This window comes from Nycticebus coucang, chromosome X (genome assembly GCF_027406575.1).
Source record: "Nycticebus coucang isolate mNycCou1 chromosome X, mNycCou1.pri, whole genome shotgun sequence".
Taxonomy (NCBI): Eukaryota; Metazoa; Chordata; class Mammalia; order Primates; family Lorisidae; genus Nycticebus; species Nycticebus coucang.
The window spans coordinates 97,640,922-97,662,836 of NC_069804.1; the positions used below are offsets into that span (position 1 = coordinate 97,640,922).

General features: G+C 35.6%; 1 protein-coding gene across 6 annotated transcripts in view; it reads right to left on the reverse strand.

Moving 5' to 3' along the window:
• POF1B (POF1B actin binding protein) overlaps nucleotides 1-21,915 on the reverse strand; it is a 135,157-nt gene that overhangs the window by 42,898 nt on the left and 70,344 nt on the right. For all 6 annotated transcript variants that reach the window (XM_053581029.1, XM_053581030.1, XM_053581026.1 and 3 more), the window contains 3 exons: nucleotides 20,650-20,832; nucleotides 13,053-13,183; nucleotides 3,230-3,257 (listed from right to left, as the gene is read on the reverse strand). In XM_053581029.1, coding sequence (XP_053437004.1) covers nucleotides 3,230-3,257; nucleotides 13,053-13,183; nucleotides 20,650-20,832 — 342 coding nt within the window. The remainder of the gene's footprint in view (nucleotides 1-3,229; nucleotides 3,258-13,052; nucleotides 13,184-20,649; nucleotides 20,833-21,915) is intronic.

Here is a 21,915-nt window from a genome sequence, read left to right on the forward strand (position 1 = left end):
TTTCTCTATATGATTACTTATTCTATTATAAGCAATTATTAACAAAATGTACATATATGATAGATTTAACACTTTAGGGCTTCAAGGTTACAGGCTATTTGGTGTGGCACATACAAATAATGTGTTGAAAACTAAATTTACTGTTTATTTAGTTAATCATGTAGATCAGGAATGTCCAACCTTTTGGCTTTTATGGACCACATTAGAAGAATTGTCTTGGGCCATACATTAAACATGCAAATACTAAGGAAAGTTGATTACCCCCCCCAAAAAAAAAAGAGAGAGAGAGAGAACTTTCATACCTTCATACATAATTATGGTCATACCCACCACCACAGATAAGCAAAGAAGTGTTCACATAATAATCTTAATTATGTAGTGGCCCATTCAGAGAATCTTTAAAAATGATTGAGTAGGTCCCAAGTGTGTGATCATTAATACAGAAAATGTACATATCTAAATACTAAAATTGTTTTGATATTTTTATTGTAAAAGTAATAGAAAAGTGGGTAACATAAATCTAGGGAATATTTAACATTGTATTGGAGAAACTAAAGCATCAATATCTAGTTCAATGGAAGTACTTGAAATTCTCAGTGAGTTCTCAAGGTGCTTATGAGATAGTTTGGTTCTAATTTTACTATTAAGGTGCTTCATTCTTCAAAATAATTGTTCCCAAATATAAGTGTAATGACATGAAAAAGGCGTAATTGTGAAACAAGGGATATTTATCTCTGGGAATATACCATCTATAAAAGTCCAGTGAAGAGATATGAGCAAATTTTTCTTTAAGTTGAATGTCAGATAGTAGCTCTATGCATTCCATTTGAAAATTGGCTGGTAACATATTTATGTCAACTGAAAATGGAGTGGCAAATGCACCAAAATATTGATACTTTTCCAGAAATATTAAAATCTTTCAAATTATTTTATCAAATCAAAAATCAAGGTTGAATCTTTTTTGCTATTTACAGGTCTGTGTTTAGCCAATGTATTGAAATGTATAAAATTATTTGCCTTAATTTTAGCTTTCCATAATTTCACTTCATTTTGAAACACTATTATGATTTTAAAAATTATATTGATAAATTAGTTTTCACCTTGAAAATGAACGTTTTAACTCATTTAAATGAGCAGTTAAATCCACTAAAAGTGCTAAATCTCTAATCCAGTTTTTCATTGACAAGTTGTGGCAAAATTTGGTTTTTGATACCATAAATGACTTGATAATATGCCACAAATCATAAAATCTTTTCAACATTTGGCCTCAACTTAGCCATCTTCTGAAAAGTAAATGGTATCACTATAGTCAGCATCAATATGATTCAATCCCTTACCCCTTATGAAATTCACAGTCTTGATGAAAATTTGCATGGCATTATCCATTTTTAAAGCTTTTGAACATAAATTTTCTTTATGTACTATGCAATGATATTTCATCAAACATGACTTTTGGGCAGCAACTTCATCATGTTCTATTAATTTTACAAGTCCCTCTCTTACCTATCATCACAGGGGTATCATCAGTAACTGTATCATTTATGTTGACAATGGACAAATGAAATCACTTTAACATATTTTTTACTACTTTGTATAAATCTCGATTCAGTTGTGTCTTTTAATAGCACTAATGAAGCCTTCTCTTCAGTGATATTATATTCATCATCAGTATCTCTAATAAACTGGAAAGTTGAGTCATATTTGTACCATCAGTGTTATCATCCATTGCCAAACCATAACATTTAAAATTAGTAGCTTTACTCTCTAACCTTCTTTCAGTAGATGTTCCAATTTCTTCAATTCACCTGTCTGCAGCAGCGTGAGACAAACTGATTTTAGAATATCCCCCCTCTTTTTCAGGGCAAATTTTATCTACCATACTTTCCATACATTGCTTAATAAACTTATCATCAGTAAATGGTTTTGATTTTTTTGCCATTAAATGTTACCACACAATTAGCTTTTACAATGGAATGCATCTGAGTTGTAACTTTAAAAAAATTTTTGTTGAGGACAGATTATTTTAATTCTGCTATTTTATCTTCAAGACACAACATAATCCTTCATACACATTGAAGTTTGCAGCATGTTTTTGTATATAATGCCTTTTCAAATTATAGTATTTGAAAACTTGCACAAATTCCCTATTTGCCTCCACAAAAAATTCATCTTTCAACTTTAATCTTCCTTCATCCATAATTTTTATTTTTGGAGGGTTCTGTTTTCCTTTTGAAACTAAGTAGAAGCCATGCTGGGATTAAAAAATAATAATAGATACAAAATTACATTTACTTTCATTATTAAAATTAATTGACAAGAAAATTAAGAAGCAAGGTTTGGGCCCTTCTATATCTTGGCTACCAATGCAGGGCAAGGTGGATGACCAACTGTAAAATGCAGCAGGCAATGTGTGAGGTGATGCTGAGATGTGGAAGTACCATTAATAATCAAATAAGAATGCTTTCTTGACTTCTAAGTAATATTAAATGGCCTAATGTTGCAATGGTAGGTTAAAATATTATTGATAATCACTGCCCCACCAAGGCACCATGAGTGTATGTAACATGTGATGGTGTCAATTAGACTTTTTGCACTTGGAAAATAGCATACTGGAAGCCACACACTGCTATAAAACTGAAGCCACACATTCATACAATAGTGAGAGTCCATGTATGTTTATTTTATGTGACATTATGACACAATGTTGTAATCTACAATGTTCACTCTCAAGAACTGTGCAATCAAGTCCCACCAAAATAATCTCATAATGTTTTAAGTAAGTTTATGATTTTGTGCACTCAAGCCTGGGAAATAGAATGAGACTCTGTCTCCAAATAAATAAAAAATCAATTAATTAAAAAAATTTAAATACTGTGAAGATACAGCACCTTGAAAGCAAGAGATATATTGACTTTGTAACCAATACGGGGGAATCTGTTTAATGTATACTATGCTGATTAATAACATTACTAATGTATGCTTTTGCTATGAGGGTATAAAAATATCAAAGAGAAACAAGAAGGCAAAACAGCTCTTTGAGGAGATACCATCACTGTTCTCTGGAATTGCTAGCTTTTCTGTAAATAAAAGTGGAATTGTCGATCTCTCATCTGCTTCTTCATTGATTAGCATGGGTGATAAGTGGATGGACTCCTTGGCCTGGTAACACAAACATCAGAATCTACTTTGTTATCTACTATATTTAATTTTTGACTATATTTGCACTTACCTCATCAGTAGACTCAAAGTCCTGTTTGCTGCAAGAATAAAAAAAAAGGTAGACAACTTTAGGAAAATGTATTCACTGATTATATATAAATGATTGCCTTCTATTAATTTTATCTTGCTTTTTGATATGTCATAATGGCACTTATTCAATTTATAATCACAAATGAAAATAATTTTTCTGCAATTAGCTGATCTATTAAAATGAACAACATCTGAAAAATAAGACAATAAAATATGCATAAATTGTTAGTACCATCCACTAGCACCAGTTCATTTGTGGCTACATTAGAAATCCTCAGGGCTTGGCAATAAATGCTACCTGGGTGAATAAATACCACTAATAGTTTTTGTTTGTTTGTTTGTTTGTTTGTTTTAGACAGAGTATTGGTCACCTTTGGTAGAGTACTGTGGCATCTTAACTCACAGCAATCTCAAACTCCTGGGTTCAAGTGATCCTCTTGCTTCAGCCTCCCAAATAGCTGGGACTACAGGTGCCCGCCACAACACCCAGCTATTTTTTAGAGATGGGGGTCTTGCTCTGACTTAGGCTGGTCTCAAACATGTGAGCTCAGACAATCCACCCACTTCAGCCTCCCAAGTGCTGGGACGACAGGTGTGAGCCACTGCACCCAGCCTGATAATAGTTTTTTTCTATTTCCCCCTGTCTTTTCCACTTCTCATATTGTTCCTTTTCAGTACTGATTTCAACTCCTCTCCAAAGTGTTTTCAAATTCTTCCTACCTTTTTTGTCAAAATCAAAACTTGTAAGATAAACCCGAGTGACTCGTTCAATCTATACTACAGTATATTTGGCAACAATGAGGCTTGAAGGGTATTTGAATCTCTACATAGGGTCAAAATCTTAAGTAAAAAGACCAAAATTCTAGCGGGATAATAGAATTTCCAGCATCATAATGAGGATATGGCCACAGGAATTAAAAAGCCATATTAGCAAATCTTCAAGAGAATTTCTAGCAGTTCTGTCAGACTGGCACTTACTCCTTTGGGAATTGTGAGAATTGGAAAGATCTAGTGTTGTCTCTGCCAATAGACAGGTCTTTATTTTTGTCCACTTGTTCCCTCTCTACTTGGTAGAATTGTTTTCTAAATACATATGGTGAACATACTTCTCAAATCAAACATTAATTAGTACACACATTACAACAGTAACACAGAATATTTATTTCAAAGTAAAACAGTTTTAGTACATTAGTACATTAGTTGCTACCATCTAAGTAATTGCTTATGAGTATTATATTGTTTACAGTCATAAGTGTGATGTATATGTAAGTTGGATGTTTATAACTTGGGGACTACCTATATCGTTTGACAGCAATATTCACAGGGCATGATTAAGAACCAGAAAAGGAACACCTCGACCAATTGAACATTTAGAGAAGGCTTTGCAGAAAACCTGAGTCATAGTGATACAGGGTTCCCTGTTCGAGGCTGGACAGGGGGCCCCAGTTTCCTAGGCCTGGGCAATTTCATGAAGGGACTGCATTCATTCATTTGTTATTATGCTCACTGACATTGAAAATGTGTCTCTTATCTGCCAAGTCCTGGCCAAATGTAATTCTCAAGATCTTATACCCTTATACAAGGGACCCATGTGGAGACTTCCCACTTGGGTCTTTTCCTCTGCAGAAGCTCTGGTGCTTTTTATTCCTTCTATATTCCTTTCTATCTAATAAATACTGTCTTACCACTGATCTGTGGTCTATGGGCTCATTCTTCCAATCCCCCATACCAAGAACCTACTGCAGGAAGAAAGTCCAGTAACGTTTTGGGGGCCCACCCAGGATTGAAGATCTGTAGCAAGCAATGGGACCATTTAACTCTATCCTGTTTTTTTTTTTTTTTCTATAATCATAATAATGGAAACTAATAATCTGGATGCCCATTAGCCCCTAAAAGTGCACAGCCTGGCTGCTGACCTCCAGGTCATGGGCTAAAAACTGTTGAGGGATGAACTTTCTAATTCTTCTTAGCTCCAGAAGAAAGGAGCTGAAGGGAATGTTAGAAGGCTTCTGAACCCATTCTGTCTCCACTCCTTTTCTCTGGTTGAGAGCTGAGCAAACAGAAGTAGCACCCAGAAGTGCTGGGGTCCCTAGAAATGGTTCTGACCCCATAGCACTGGAAAACCTTCTGAAAATGTGCTCTCCCAGCTCTTTTACTATCCACTCATATTTTCCTGGGTCCCAAACCTCTTCTACTTATTTCTACAGACCCCTGCCACTTTCTCTCTTTCTCCTTGCAGTTTGCTTGCTTTGTTTGAAAGTTGGTAGGGGATCACTTTTTATATTTAGTTAAGTTTTTACTGGCTCTCTCTGGTATTTTTCAGATGTTGTAATGTCCTTTTTCATTGCCTTTCACTACAAAATTAAATTCAATTGGCTTTTCTGCATGTTTTTGAAAAATGCTAAACTGTGTTAATGGTTAGAGGGGTTAGAGGCCAAGAAGCAGGCTCTGAACAAAAGAGCAACATGACTCCTGTACAGGGGCTCTCTGGGCAATCAGGAGCCTACCTGGGGAAGCCCAGGGAACATCCCCAGGCAAGAACAGCCCTAAACCCTAGAGTACAGTTCATTCTCTTCTTAGAAAAGCAGAAAATTGAAAGAAAACCTTTTAAAAATTAAGGGTAAAGTAAAAGACTCTGGATATTTGATTTTTTTTCTGATCTATTAGTGTAAATGGAAAAGTTCGAAGACATTCCAGGTTTCTCTAAGACTTCAGCTAATTTTATAACTAATTCTCATGCAAAAATTTTAAAATGTCTCTCAACCCTGTTTTTTACTGAGTTTGACTATTGCTGCCTTGCTAACTATTCAGAAAGAAAAGATGGTGGCAAACATAGCATTTAAGACCTGCTCATGATAAAAAGCCTATTTTCCTGTCTTACTGGGAATTTAGAAAAAGCTTGTTAAGATTACATATGAAGCGAGTGTATGATGCCCCATGATCATATCAATGTATACAGTTATGATTTAATAAAAAAAATATAAATAAAAAAAAAGATTACATACGCATGTACCATGCAGCCGTTTTTTGCATGACAGGGCTTGTTCCCACTTGGATTGACAGGTATACACTCAATTCCAAGTGCAGAAAAGGGGCAGAACTTGCATCAGGTGGGACCAGCCTCCTATATACTTGATTTTTTGGTCTGTGCTGCCAGCTGCAATAAGCACTGGAGAGCCCACAGGTATACAAAGTGCTACACTGATAACCATGGCTAAATCCAGACAAGTGCATAGGACAGAGAGATTGTCCTCCTCAGGAATTCTTCCCCAAGCAGCAGAAGGATGCTTCCTTTTCTTTGGCCAGAAGACTTCCTTGGTTGGTCAGAGGACACTTTGACAATCTAGGAACACATAGACTGGGGTTGATTAAGATTCTGGACGTTTGTTCTTTCCCACAGATGGGTAACATTCTCTCTCTAGGAGAAGACCTCAGTAATGTGTTCTATTGCCAAGAGAACTTTAATCAGGTGAGAACACTGTGGCTCCTGGATACCTGATTTTTGTACCTGTGCTGCCAGAACACCCCACTGGTCTGTCTTCTAAAGTATTAGGAAGTATTTTATCCCCAGATGCTCAGGAAGGAATATATGGTCTTCTGCATCCAGGCCTTGCCTTAGTATCTACTCTCTAATTGTGAATAATGTTCACCAGACGGTACTCTAAATTATGGTAAACAAAAAGAGAAGTGGTCTGAAGTATCCTATGTGCAAACTTACTTTTTTCTCAGAGACAATCACTAACTGTATAAAACCTGTCAGATAGATCCAGCTCTCCTGGCTGTAGTAATTTCCCCAAATGGCCAGGGATTCCTGAGAGAGATACTGTCACCACATAGTTCAAACCTGCAATGTACATCTTTCACACCTTCATCCATACCTTTAGAAAACTCCATAAAGGAGTGTGTTCCAAGAGTTTCTTCTGATCCTGTTGGGACCCCGAGAAAGCAACTGTATCCTTCTTTATGTCCCTTGACTGAGAATATTGGTAGCAAAAGGGGAAATACCAGAGTATTCACTCCATTTTGTCTGACAGATTTAAAACAAATCAAGGTTGATTTAGGAAAATTTTCTGAAGACCCAGATAGGTACACAGATGTTCTCCAAGGGTTAGGGCAAATCTTTGACCTCTCTTACAGAAATATAATACTACTACTACATCAAAATTTAACTTTGAATGAGAAAAATGAAGTCTTGGATGAGGCTATAAACTGGGGTGATTTGTGGTTCATGTCCAATACTAATAGCAGAATGTCATCTGAGAAAAGGGACAGATACACCAAAGGAAGACAGGCAGTTCCTTTGAGAATCTTGAATGGGACCCTGAGAAACAAGATGACTGGTGGCATAAACATTTTTTAACATGTACCCTGGAAGGTTTATGTTGATCCAAGTAAAAGACTATGAATTATTCTAAGTTGTCTACTATTTACCAGGAGCAAAATGAAAGTCTCTCAGCCTTCATGGGTCAGCTTAGAGAAGTAATGAGAAAACATGCTCACTCAACATCTTAGAGGGCCAAATTATTTTAAAAGATAAACTTATCATTCAAGCTGCCCCATGTACTAAAACAAAACTCCAAAAATTGGCTCTAGGCCCCAATCATAACCTGGAGAACCTTCTTAAAATGGCCACAGTGGTTTTAATTATAATTGAGATCAGAAGGAAGAGAATAAAAAAAGGAATAAAAAAATAATGACAGCTTTAATAATGGCAGTCCGACAAACGGGCACCATTCAGGTGCAGAGGGAAGCCAGAGGAGCTAAGAACAAGTGCTTCTAATGTGGTTGAAATGGCCATTTGAAGAGAGATTGCCCCTGGCAGTACTGGCTGCTGGGAAAACCAACAGACCCTGTCCAGGATACGAAGGTGACCACAGAATGGCAGCCTGTCCCCAGAGGTGAAGGCCTTCTGGCATAGTAACCCCATCAGCAGCCAAACTGGACTGTGAGTGCCTGGAACATTTTCGCATGGCTCCAGTTTGTGTCATCATCACTCAAAAGCCCCAGGTGTACCTCATCATGAAGAGCCAAGTGATAGAATTTCTCCTGGACATTAGAGCCTCCTTCCTATACTCCACTCTATTCCTTGTCTTCTCTTCCCTAAATCTATAAGTATACAAAAGGTGTCTGGAAAGCCAGTACTAAATTCTTCTCTCAGACTTTAAGCTGAAATTGGGGGAACTGGCTGCTGTTCTCTCATACCTTCCTAATCATGCCTGACGGTCCTGTTCCCATTTGGGAGAGGGTTAGTTGGTTTACCAACTAAACCAAGAACAATCATTGATATGAATACAGGACAAAAACCTATACTATGTCTTCCCTTATTAGAGATAAAAATTAATCCAGAAGTATAGGCTACGGAGAGACAGTTGGAAAGAGCAAAATATGTTTAACTGGCCCAAATTAAGTTTAAAAAAAATCCCACCATCTATACCACTAAAAAATAATATCCTACAAAAGCAGAAGCTAAGACTGGACTAATATCCATAATACAGAATCTACAGAGCAGACTGGAATTACCCTAGCAGGTAATTAACACCAGGGTCCACTTTTACAACCTATACCTTATCTTAATAAAGAGATTGACACTATGGCCAAGTGATGGCCACACTGTCTACAAGCTGTAGCAGCTGTAGCCCTCTTAACCACAAAGACAACTAAGCTAACTTTAGGAAAAGACCTAATTATTTATACTTGTCATGACCTTACTGGACTTCTAAATTCAAAAGGAAATCTGTAGCTGTCAAACAATCTCCTTCTTAAATATCAAGTCTTATTGATGGAAAGGCTGGTGTTACAATTATGCACATTACCACTTTAAATCTTGCCACTTTTCTCTTTGATTCCAATGAGAAAATAGGACATGATTGCCCAACAAATTATGGCACAGATCTATGCAGCTAGAGAAGAGTTATAAAAAACTATCTAACCTTGACATGTTTTTTTATACATTTTCACAATCAATACTAAAAGAGCTTTCCTCTCCTGGCGATCTAGTTGTAATCAAAACTCTTCCCCCTAATCCACCTTCCTGGATCCAAAGTTGGGATGGTCCTTTTCCTGTAATCTTGTCTTCTCCCACAACTATTAAAGTTATGGGAATAGATTCCTGGATACATTATTTACAAGCAAAATCTTGAAACCAACCACCTTCTACAAAAGTGGACTATGGAGAGAATCAATTATAGTCCACCTGCACTTGTGAGTGTAAAGAAAATTTAGAGTTACTATTTATAAACCAGGAAAGAAAGTGTTAATTTGGTTTTCTTTTCTTTCTTTTTTTTTTTTTTTTTTGTAGAGACAGAGTCTCACTTTATGGCCCTCGGTAGAGTGCCGTGGTCTCACACACTCACAGCAACCTCCAACTCCTGGGCTTAAGCGATTCTCTTGCCTCAGCCTCCCAAGTAGCTGGAACTACAGGCGCCCGCCACAACGCCCGGCTATTTTCTGGTTGCAGTTTGGCCAGGGCCGGGTTTGAACCCGCCACCCTCAGTATATGGGGGCGGTGCCTTACCGAGTGAGCCACAGGTGCCACCCAAATTTGGTTTTCTTTTGAAATCTCTAGCTTTATTATTTCCAACCTGTCATCAATGACTTTGTAATTAACTCCCTCTTTTCACTGTTCTACCCTTAACTATTATTTATTTATGTATTTACTTATTTTTTATTGAGACAATCTCACTTTGTCACCCTCAATAGAGTGCTCTGGCATCATAGCTCACAGCAACCTCCAATACTTGGGCTCAAGTGATTCGCTTGCCTTGGCCTCACTAGTAGCTGGGACTACAGGCACCCACTACAACACCTGGCTATTTTTTTTTTTATTAGCAGGCCTGGGATGGGTTCAAACCCACCAGCCCCAGAGCATGTGGCCAGTGCCCTAACCACTGAGCTACAAGCACCAAGCCTACCAGTACCTTTTAATGTGCTAATCAGATTTGTATCTTACAGAGATGACCTCATCAGGACATAAACAGTGTATAGTAACAGTCCAAGACCTGATTCTACTGTGGACCCCTGGATCACCCACCTCCTAAGAATCCCTAACTGTCCCCTTCTATCTTTGGCCTAATCCAGCAGAAAGCAGTTAAGATTGAGTCAACATCTATTTGTCCCTAACAGCAGTTAGAGTATCTAGTCAGAGAGTGAGAATTGACACAGGGTTCCTCTATTCAAGGCTTGACAGGGAACCCCAGTTTCCTAGTCCTGGGCAATTTCATGAAGGGAATGCCCTGCCATTTTGCCCCACCTGGAGGGACTCCATTCATTCATTTGTTTATATGCTAATTAACATTGAAAATGTGTCTCCCAATTGCTAAGTCCTGGCCAAATTTAATTCTCAAGATCTTATACCCCTAGACAAAGGACCCATGTGGAGACTACTCACTTGGGCCTTTCCCTCTGACAGAAGCTCTGGTGCTTTTTTTACTTCTATATTCCTTTTTATCTGATAAATGCTATCTTACCACTATCTATGGTCCATAGGTTCATTCTTCCAATCCTCAAGACCAAGAACCTACTGCAGGAAGAAATTCTGGTAACAATAGCTTATAAGTAAGAGTACTCAAAATGTTTGAATCCTGTCAAGCACCTAGGAGCTGTGTGACTTTATTTTAACAACTTATTCTCTTTTAGTCTCCATCTGAAGCTCTGTAGGCTTATTGTACGAATTAGATAATAAATAGGTAGATAAAGTGCTTAGCACAGTGCCTGGAACATAGTGTATATGCTAAATGACCATGAAGAGTCAGGGGAAAGATTTTAAGATAGTGGACTTGTGTAAAGAGATAATTTGTGAAATTGTTGTTTGGATAATGGGAGCAAGGGAGAGTTGTTTGGATAATGGGTATTGAGAGAGGGTGTTGATTAGGATGAAACAATGATGAAGGCCTAGCTAAGAATGGAAATCATGTGTTTATAAAGCACTATTTCAAATAAACAACTCTGCTTTTCTCCAGTAGTGGTCAGGGGCACGGATGTAGCAGTAAAGAATGCATTCATTCATTGAACAATATATTTATTTAGCACCACACTAAACCAGTTGCTATGCTATGCACCAAGGACACCAGGGTAGATAAAATGGCCCTCATGGAGCCCTCTGCATTCTAAAGATATTGAATGTTGGGTATTGGATGGAGGAGATCATGGTACAAATACACAATAAGTAAGGTAGAGAGCTAGAGTGATCCAGAGTTGGGATTTTGCTAAGTCGGAGGGACAGTTATTTAAAGATGCAAAGAAGTTGCAGGAAATCATAAGAGAATGCCATCATGAACATGAAAACAGAAAAAGGCAGGAGAGAGGGAGCTAATATATGGAGAACAAAGAGACAGACAAAATACTAAGAAATAATACATCCCATGCACTAAAAATATTATTGACATGGGAAAATAAACATGATTTTTTTAGTGAAAAGGTATAAAGAGTAGTATATATAATGTCATCCCATTTATGTGAAACAATATATTAAATAAATATTTACAAAGTAGAAGAATCTAGTTATTAGAAAGTCTGAATTAGAAAAAATTGTGCTGACTTTACTTCATTTTCCAGATTATTTTAAATTTGTGGTGATTTCCCAGTTTTGTGCCACAGTTGAACACATATATGTGTTGAAAATATCACTCATATATATTATACTCTGGCTTCCATATGTTGAGCATACACAAATGGAAAATTCAACAGTTATGTTGGCAGTGGGATTGTACATTATATCATTAGCATAATATCTTAAAATGAGTCATAATATACCAAGAATTTTTTTGAACTTCATGCCCAGCATAATATCTTAAAACAGGTCATAATATACTATGCATTTTTTGAGCTACTTGTCAAAGAGGTTGCATTTACCATCACAGTAAATTATAATAGAAGTAAATTATAACCAGAATTTTTTACTGATTCTAAAGGGCTTTTGTGATCCGTCTGATGAATTTCATAAATACTAATTCTTTTTTTTTTTTTTTTTTTTGAGACAGAGTCTCACTTTGTCACCTTGGTAGAGTGCCATGGTGTCACAGATCATAGCAACCTCTAGGACTTAAGCAATTTCTTCACTCAGCCTCCCAAATATCTGGAACTACAGGTGCCTGCCACAATGCCTGGCTATTCTTGTTATTGTTGTTGTCGTAGTTGTCATTGTTGTTTAGCAGGTCCGGGCTGGGTTAGAACCCACCAGCCCCAGTGTATATGGCTGGTGCCCTAACCATTGAGTTATGGGCACTGAGCCAACATCATTAATTCTTATGATGAGACACTTTCAAATTTCAAAATTTCTCATATAGTTGCCCTGTTAAGCCATTAAAAGTACAATTTTGCATATTTTAACCTTCCATTTTTAATGGAATGGAATGGTCTGACTCTCATTAGTAATTTCAAAGTTCAGCCATCTAATGAATACCTTCTGCAGCTCTTTGGGCTCTTTTGGAGACTCTGACTTAGAAATGACAGTGAAAAGAGGGACTTTAATGATGCTTCCTTGGCAGAAAGGAGTAAGCTCAGAGAGGATTTTTTAATCTTTATGTAATCCAATTTGTCATTATTTTTATTGTATAAATTGGGCTGTTGGTGTCAAGTCTAAAAACCTGTCACCCAGTACAAGACAATACCTTTTAATGAGTTTTCCCCCTTTGGTATTAAAATTTAAAAATAAATTTACATGGTCAAAAAAATAAAAAAAATAGAAGTATAAAAGTTTTGATGTGAACCTAAAACTTCTCATAAAAATAAAGTCTATTTAAAAAACACTACAATGTTGTAAAATCTTCCACACAACATTGATGCAAAAAGTATGTTTACAGTACCTTCCTCCAATTCTCTGCGAATGTTCTAATAAGCAATGATACAAATCCATATTCTTACGGCTTAGATCAGCAAGCAACTCTCCAAAATATTTGGGGTCCAATTTATCAGGGCAATCATCCTGAATTACCACCTGAAACAAAAATCAATCACAATTATAAACAATGTAAGTTTTTCCAAATTCATAGGTATTTTGGTGTGAAATGAAAAACAGTAAAGTAACATGTTAAAGCAATCATGTAAATCAAGCCACTTAATTTTCTTTGCATCTTAGGTATATAATTTTCAACATGGGAGTAATTTAAAGAAAAAAATCAATATGGAAATAACATTTTTAATTTCATTTCACTCAAATCTATGTGATCTAATTGAATGCAAAATTTGAATATCTAAAAATTCTTGAATTTAAGTACTTAAACAAAACAGTAAAATAAGAAATAAAATTCTCTGAATTTCTGATTACCACTACACGGGTTACTCACCTTACTTCTATGGAGAAGGAAAATATGAATTTTAATTTTTACTAATTTTTAAGTTAAAATTTAACTGACACAAGAATTGTACATATTTATGAATTTCAATGTGGTATTTCAAAACTTGTATACAACAGGGTAACTGGCACATCCATCACCTCAAATAATTGTCATTTCTTCATCTTGGGAACATTCAAAATTCTCTCTTCTAGCTCTTTAAAAATATAGAGTAAATTTTTATCAACTATAATCTCCCTACAGTATTCTAAAGTACTATAAGTTGTTCCAAAAATCACTCTAAAGTCACCATACATAGAGAAAATGGGAAATTGTAGCCAATGCACCTTTATTTACAAGATATTCATTATAAAATTTTACAAACAGGTAGTCAACACATAGAGAATATTTTGTAAAATTTTATATAAATATTTTGTAAATAAAGGTATATTTAGCTACAATTTCCCATTTTCCCTATTTATGGTGATTTTAGGGGTATTTTGGAACACCCTATAGAACTTATTCCTCCATCTAGCTATAATTTTGTGTCTGGTAACCAACCTTTCCCTTTCCAGTCTCTATTTACTACTATTCTACTCTCTACCTCTATGAGATCAACAGATTTAGCTGCCACATATGAGTGACACATGCAGCATTTATCTTTCTGTCCATGGCTTATTTTACTTTAATGTATTGTCCTCTAGGGCCATCCATGTTCAGCCATAAATGACAGGATTTCATTATTTTAAAGGTTGAATATTCTTCTATTTTGTATATATGCCACATTTTCTTTATGCATTAATTTGTTGATGGATATATGGGTTGATTTTATGTCTTGGTGATTGTGAATAGTGCTACAATAAATACATAAGGGAGTGCATGTTGCTCTTTGACATACTAATTTTTAAAATTACACTAACCATAGAAGAATTACTTTCATTTGTACTTACATATTCTCAGTAAAAGCCAGTTTGATTTGTTAGTATGTCTTAAACATATATTGAGCAACTCTACCCAATACAATGTGTCTTTATGTATTTCTTCTTGGAATCTCTCCATTTGTTATTTGGACTAGTATCTAGACAATCTGACATAGGAAAGAGTATTTCAAGGACAAGTGTAGAAAATTTGTAGACGTCAGAGACATTTGAAATCCTAAACACAAATTATCATGAATGGTATCCTAAATAAGACATATTCTATTGGTTTCACATCATTTTTAAATTTTAATTTAATTTAATTTAATTTTTGAGACAGTCTCACTATATTGCTCTGCTCATAGCAACCTCAAACCCTTGGGCTTAAGCAATTCTCTTGCCTCAGCCTCCCAAGTAGCTAGTACTACAGGTGTCTGCCATGATGCCCGGCTATTTGTTGTTGTTGTTGTTGTTGTTGTTGTTGCAGTTGTCGTTGTTGTTTAGCAGGCCCAGGCCAGGTTTAAACCCACCTGCCTCAGTGTATATGGCTGGCATGCTAACCACTGAACTACAGGCGCCGAGCCAGTTTCACATAATTTGGTACCAATCTTTTCGATAGTTAACCACCTTGTCTCCCCTGAAATACACTACCTGTAGGATAATAACTTAGGCCATACTCCACACTACTTTGATATTGCATGTGGGTCCAAGTGCCCTAAAATCACATTTATTCTTGAGTATATGAATGATAAATGTACTTCAAATTTGACTACTGATATTTTTTAACTTGTCCTTTAAACACAGATCTTAAAAATCCATACCTTCTGAGGTAAATGGAAGAATTTCTAAGTAAGCACAGATAAGCTTTCATAATTACATCTGTGACATGAAAACAGTTTACAAGATACAAGTCAGTGAAAGAAAAGAAAGCAGGATACAAAATACAGTTTAGTATCATAACATATTTTAAGGTATGTATAGCCTTGTTTTTAAGAGTCTGGATGAATTCACCACAATGTTAATTATCTTACCGATGTACACTTGGTTGTTACTTTCCTAGGGAAGTAATGATTATCTCCTAAACAGAGTAAATTCTCTTATATGGAGGCATGAGTAAATAGGTAAACCTGTAGTCAATCTCATCACACAGTATATTTAAATGTCATAGAATGAACAAGTAATGCATAAATACAGTAGAACCTCCATAGCTGATTTCCTCCCTACACTGACCTCCTCCTTATATTGACCTACTTTTCATAGATTAGAAGTGCACCCCATGTACATACGTATGTGCACCCCATGTATATATCAATATAGTAGGCTTAGTTCTTTATGTTGACCACATCTGTATATTAAGCAGTTTGTTATAGTCTCTTGGTGGTCAACTCACAGAGGTTGTACTGTAAGAGTATGTGTGTGTTTGTGTGTATGTATATAGTATTTAAATAGAGATACTGTATGAAAACAAATATATAGACCCATATAGCTATAACTATATGTTCAATGTAAAACCTTTAAATGTTTACATAAATACAGCAATCCTTTGTATGTTTTCAACCTTTTCTGTGCTCCAGCATAGTATATTTCACTGTGCTGGGCACATACCTTGCTATTCCTGCCTATGAGTCTTCACTCACATTGTTTGCTGCTTAAAATACTCTCCCCGCCTGTGTGTCCAAATCTTACCCATCCTTTGAAACTCATCTCAAGATGTACAACTTGCATGAAAACTGACCCTATGCCAGCCAAAAAACTAATTCAATCTATCTCTTTGTGCTCAATCATCTTGTATTGTTTTCATATAATTTTATGCTTAGCACCCTTTTCCTATCACAAAATAAATAAACTTAAGAGTAAGAAAATGAGTCATACCTTTTGGTACATCCTATAGTATCTAGCACAATACTGATTATACACTTTATAACTGTTTCAGTAAATACTTGTTGAACTGAAAGAAATCATCTGCCTGATTACAACTGATTTCCAATGCCAGCTGACTCTGGAAATAATTTTCTTACTACTTTCTCTCTTAAAGCAGCTACTGAAGAATTGTTAAGACAGTCAACAAGGGTATATATAGGCAGCACTTCCTCAAGAATATCATGGGGATCTTTTATACCTTCCTTCCTACATAAGAGGAAGAGGCTATTCTAATTGCAGCAACTTAAGTGAACTACTTGTAGTGTTAGAGGCTGGTATTTGAGTTCTATTTAAACCTCTGGATCTTAGCCATCAGTTCTTCAGTGAAAGGTCTTTCTGAGAAAATGAAGGTAAAATTAATTAGGCAAGTCTTTTGTGCAGAATTACATCTCCTTATAAAAATTAACATGTTTGCAAAAATTATTAAACAAAGATCACACCAGCTGTTTTAGGATCCAAAACCAAGGTCCGTTCAAAAGTGTGGAGAAGAAAAGACTGAGGGAAGTCAGATTCTCATCTATTGTTAAGTCTTTGTTAGGACTAGTAGTCAATAATGAGGTAAAATTTCCTGAACATAAATTGTTGTTCCAGTTAGCAATATTTTCCATTACTAAATCACAACTCTTAGAGCTTCTTATTTTTTAACTCCTTTCTTAATAGCTTTGAAATATACCATTGCATCATGCACATTAGGAAATCCCCCCCCAAAGACCCTCCCTCCTACCCCACTTTTACTCCTCCCCTCTCTCTTCTTCCCTTCTACTTTCTGGACTATAGTTATGTTTTACCATTCATATGAATGTGTAGCTGATTTCATAGTAGTATTGAGTACATTGGATACTTCTTTTTCCATTCTTGAGATATTTTACAAAGAAGAATACGTGCCAGCTCCATCCAGGTAAACATGAAAGATGTGAAGACTCCATCTATTTTATGGCTGCATAATATTCCATGGTATACATATGCCACAATTTATTAATCCATTCATGGGTTGAGGGGAACTTGGGCTGTTTCCATGTCTTGTCAATTATGAATTGGGCTGCAATACACATTCTGGTGCAAATGTCTTTGTTGTTAAATAATTTTTTGAACTTCTGGGTACGTAGTTAGTAGAGAAATTGCAGGACCAAACAGTAGGTCTACTGTTAGTTTCTTGAGTATTCTCTAAACTTATTTCCAAAAAGGTTGTATTAGCTTGCATTCCCACCAGCAGTGTAGAAGTGTTCCCTTCTCACCACATCCATGCCAACATTTTCAGTTTGGGGATTTTGTGTTGTGGGCTCAAAGTGGTTTAGATTTGCATTTCTCTGGTGATTAAGGATGATGAGCATTTTTCTATGTGTTTATAATTCATACACCTGTCTTCATCAGAGAAGTTTCTGTTCAAGTCTCTTGCCCACATAGAAATGGGGTTATTTGTTCTTTTCTTATTGATTAGTTTGAGTTCTCTATGGATTATAGTTATCAGATCTTTATTGGAAGCATAATCTCCAAAAGTCTTCTCTCATTCTGAAGGTTGGCTGTGTGCTTCACTTACTGTGCTCTTGGCTGTGCAGAAACTTTTTTAGTTTGATCAGATCCCAGTAATGTATTTTTGGTGTTGTTTCAATTGCCCATGGGGTGGGGGGGTCTCCCGGGTGTGGGGGGTCCCCCTTATAAAATATTGTCCCAGTCTAATTTCTTCAAGTGTTTTCCCTTCACTCTCTTCTAGTATTTTTATAGTTTCATGTCTTAAGTTTAAATCTTTTATCCAGTGAGAGTCTATCTTAGTTAATAGTGAAAGGTGTGGGTCCAGTTTCAGTCTTCTACAGGTCGCCAACCAGTTCACCCAGCACCTTTTGTTAAATAGGAAGTCTTTCTCCCACTGAATGTTTTTGATAGGCTTGTCAAAGTTCAAATGACAGTAAGTGGCTAGGTTTATCTTTTGGTTCTCTATACTGCTCCATAAATCTACCTTTCTGTTTTTGTGCCAGTACCATGTTGGGTTTTTTTGCATTTTTTTTTTTTATTAAATCATAGCTGTGTACATTAATGCAATCATGGGGTACAATGTGATGGTTTTATATACAATTTGAAGTATTTTCATCTAACTGGTTTACATAGCCTTCCCGGCATTTTCTTAGTTATTGTCTTCAGACATTTATATACTACATCTACCATGTTGTTTTGATACTATAGATTTATAGTACAGTTTGAAGTCTGATAATATGATACCTCCTGATCTATTTTTATTTCTGAGTAATGTCTTGGCTATTTGAGATTTTTTCTGATTCTATATAAAATGAAGTACTATTTTTTCAAGCTCATTGAAGTGTGACAATTGTGTTTTAATAGGGATTACGTTAAATCTATAGATTGCTTTGGGTAGTATGGACATTTTTAACTATGTTGATTCTTCCCAGCCATGAGCATGGCATGTTTTTCCATTTGTTAACATCTTCAGCTATTTCTTTTCTCAGAAATTCGTAGTTCTCTTTATAGAGATCTTTCACATCCTTTGTTAGGTAAGCTCCCAGATATTTCATCTTCTTTGGCACTACTGTAAAAGGAATAGAGTCCTTGACTATATTTTTGCCTTGACTATTGTTGGTATATATAGAGGCTACTAATTTGTGAGTATTAATTTTGTATCCTGAGATGCTGCTGTATTCCTTGATTACTTCTAAGAGTTTTGGTTGAGTCCCTTATGACTGAAACTGGACCCACACTTCTAACCTCTAACAAAAATTGACTCTCACTGGATAAAAGGCTTAAACTTAGGACATGAAACTATAAAGATTCTTGGAGAGAGTGCAGGGGAAATACTTGAAGAAATTGGCCTGGGAGAATACTTCATGAGGAGGACCCTTCAGGCAATTGAAACAATCCCAAAACTCCATTACTGGGATCTGATCAAGCTAAAAAGCTTCTGCACTTCCAAGAACACAGTAAGTAAAGCAAGTAGACAGCCCTCAGAATGGGAGAGGATATTTGCAATTTATGTTTCTGACAAAGGTCTGATAACCAGAAGCCATAGAGAACTCAAACTTATTAATAAGAAAAGAACAAGTGATCCCATTTCATAGTGGGGAAGAGACTTGAACAGAAGCTTCTCTGAAGAAGATAGGCGCATGGCCTACAGACACATGGAGAAATGCTCATCATCTTTAATCATCAGAGAAATGCAAATCAAAACTACTTTGAGGTACCATCTAACTCCAGTAAGAGTAGACCAGACAAAAAAATCCCAAAACTACAGATTTTGGCATGGATGTGGAAAAAAGGGAACACTTTTGTACTGCTGGTGGAAATGCAAGCTAGTATGTCCCTTTTGGAAAGAAGTTTAGAGAACACTTAGGGATCTAAAAGTAGACCTGCTGTTTGGTCCTGCAGTTCCTCTACTAGGTGTATATCCAAAAGATTAAAAATAACTTTGCAACAAAGATATTTGCACCAGATTGTTCATTGCAGCTCAATTCATAATTTCCAAGTCATGGAAGAATCACAAGTACCCATCGACCCATGAATGGATTAATAAATAATGGTATATGTGTACCATGGAATACTATGAAGCCTTAAAAAATATGGAGACTTTAACTCTTTTATGTTTACATAAATGTAGCTGGAACATATTCATCTTAGTAAAGTATCTCAAGAATGGAAGAAAAAGTATTCAATGTACTCAGTACTTTTACGAAACCAATTTGCAATTACTCACACTTTCTAATAGATCACAACTATAGCCCAGGATGAAGGAGAGAAGTGGAGGGGGATGGGTGAGGAGGGGGTATGTTTGATAGAGGAGGGTAAACAGGGGGACCACACCTATGGAGCGTATTACAAGGGTATAAGTCAAATCTATCTAGAACAGAACATGTGGTGCATCTTACAAGGGTACATGTGCAACTTAGTAAATGTAGAATATAAATGTCTTAACGCAATAACTAAGAAAATACCAGGAAGGCTATGTTAACCAGTGTGATGAAAATGTGTCAAACTGTTTATAAAACCAGTGTATGGTGTCCCATGATCGCATTAATGTACACAGCCATGATTTAATAATAAAAAAAAGAATGGAACATGAATTGTCTTACCAATTACTGTCTTACCAGTAATTAAGTAAATGAGGTGAAAGCTATGTTAATTAGTTTGATGTACGCTTTCCAAATTGTATAAAAAATCAACACATTGTTCCCCACAAATGCATAAATCTATTCATGATCTATGTGTATATGAATTAATAAAAGGAAAAAATAAAAATAAAGAAAAGAATGTTATTTCAGTTTGATAAGGAATCAGCTGATTGATCTTACCTGGTCATAAACCTGGCTCAATCTACTATGAAACAGTTCATTTCCAGTGTTTGTAGAAGTTGAATCACTTCCTGTGATGGTTTGGATTTGCTGGCTATCATAGGATGGTTGACAATGTGGAGAGTGGATGATCTGGGGTTGTTGAACAATGTGATAATGGGATTGAACCTGAGGATGGCATTCCTAAGACACATGCACATAAAAAAAGCACTGAGAATAAAAACTACTAATCAAGAAAAAAACAACAAACTATTTTTTTAATTAGTGATATATTATTTTTCAAATTATTCCATTGAGAAAATTTTTATTAAATTCTATTTTTGTTTGATCAGGTAGCTGTGACCATTCAAATACTTATCTAGATTGGCCAAGGAATTGTATGTTCTGATTAAATTAATATTCCAGTTATACAAGATGACCATAAAATTTGTGTACAATTTAAATTTAAATTTAATTTTAAATGAAAAATTGCAACAAACTTTATGGTCACCCTGTATTTAACACTAAAACTATAATGAATACTAATATTAATTAATCTTTCTTTTGATGATTCAACAGGCACTTCAATATATAATTACAGAATAATACTACAATACTAAAGATGAAGATGAATATGCAATTAGAAAATAATATGATGCAGTGATTTCCAATATCAAGAAATATATCAGAGTAACAGTGGAGATGCAAAGTTCTTATGCTTTTGAAACATAAACCTGAAATTAAAAAAAAAAAAACATTAAAAACCAGTGAGTGAAGCTTTAGATCCAGAAAACATGGAATCTAACTCTGATTCTACCACTTACTTTACTCTCTTGGGAAACTGTATATGCAAATTTTTAGAGTCTCAGTTTCTTAATTTGTAAAAGTGGAGATAGTATGTATCCCATTGGAATGTTATGAGAAGTAAATGAACTAATGTCAATAAATTGCCTAGCACAAAATAGGTGAGTAATAAACCTTGTTATTATTATTGTATCATCATCATTGTCATCCCTGTCATTAACTTTATCATTATCTACCCCACTAATTTTTCAGGTAGTAAAAAACTCCTGAGGTCCAGAAAAGTAAGATGATTTACTTATAATGACACAGATAATTAATAACAATTGTGGGACTGGAACTCATGATTTCTAGCTTAAGGACTTCTTTCAGGATATGTATTAGGCTGAATTTGCACTGACCTCAAGATATTCCGGAATTTGCAGTTTTTAAACTCAGTCTGTTGTTTGTTTACTTGCCATGGCTTTTTTTTTTTTTCTGATGAGT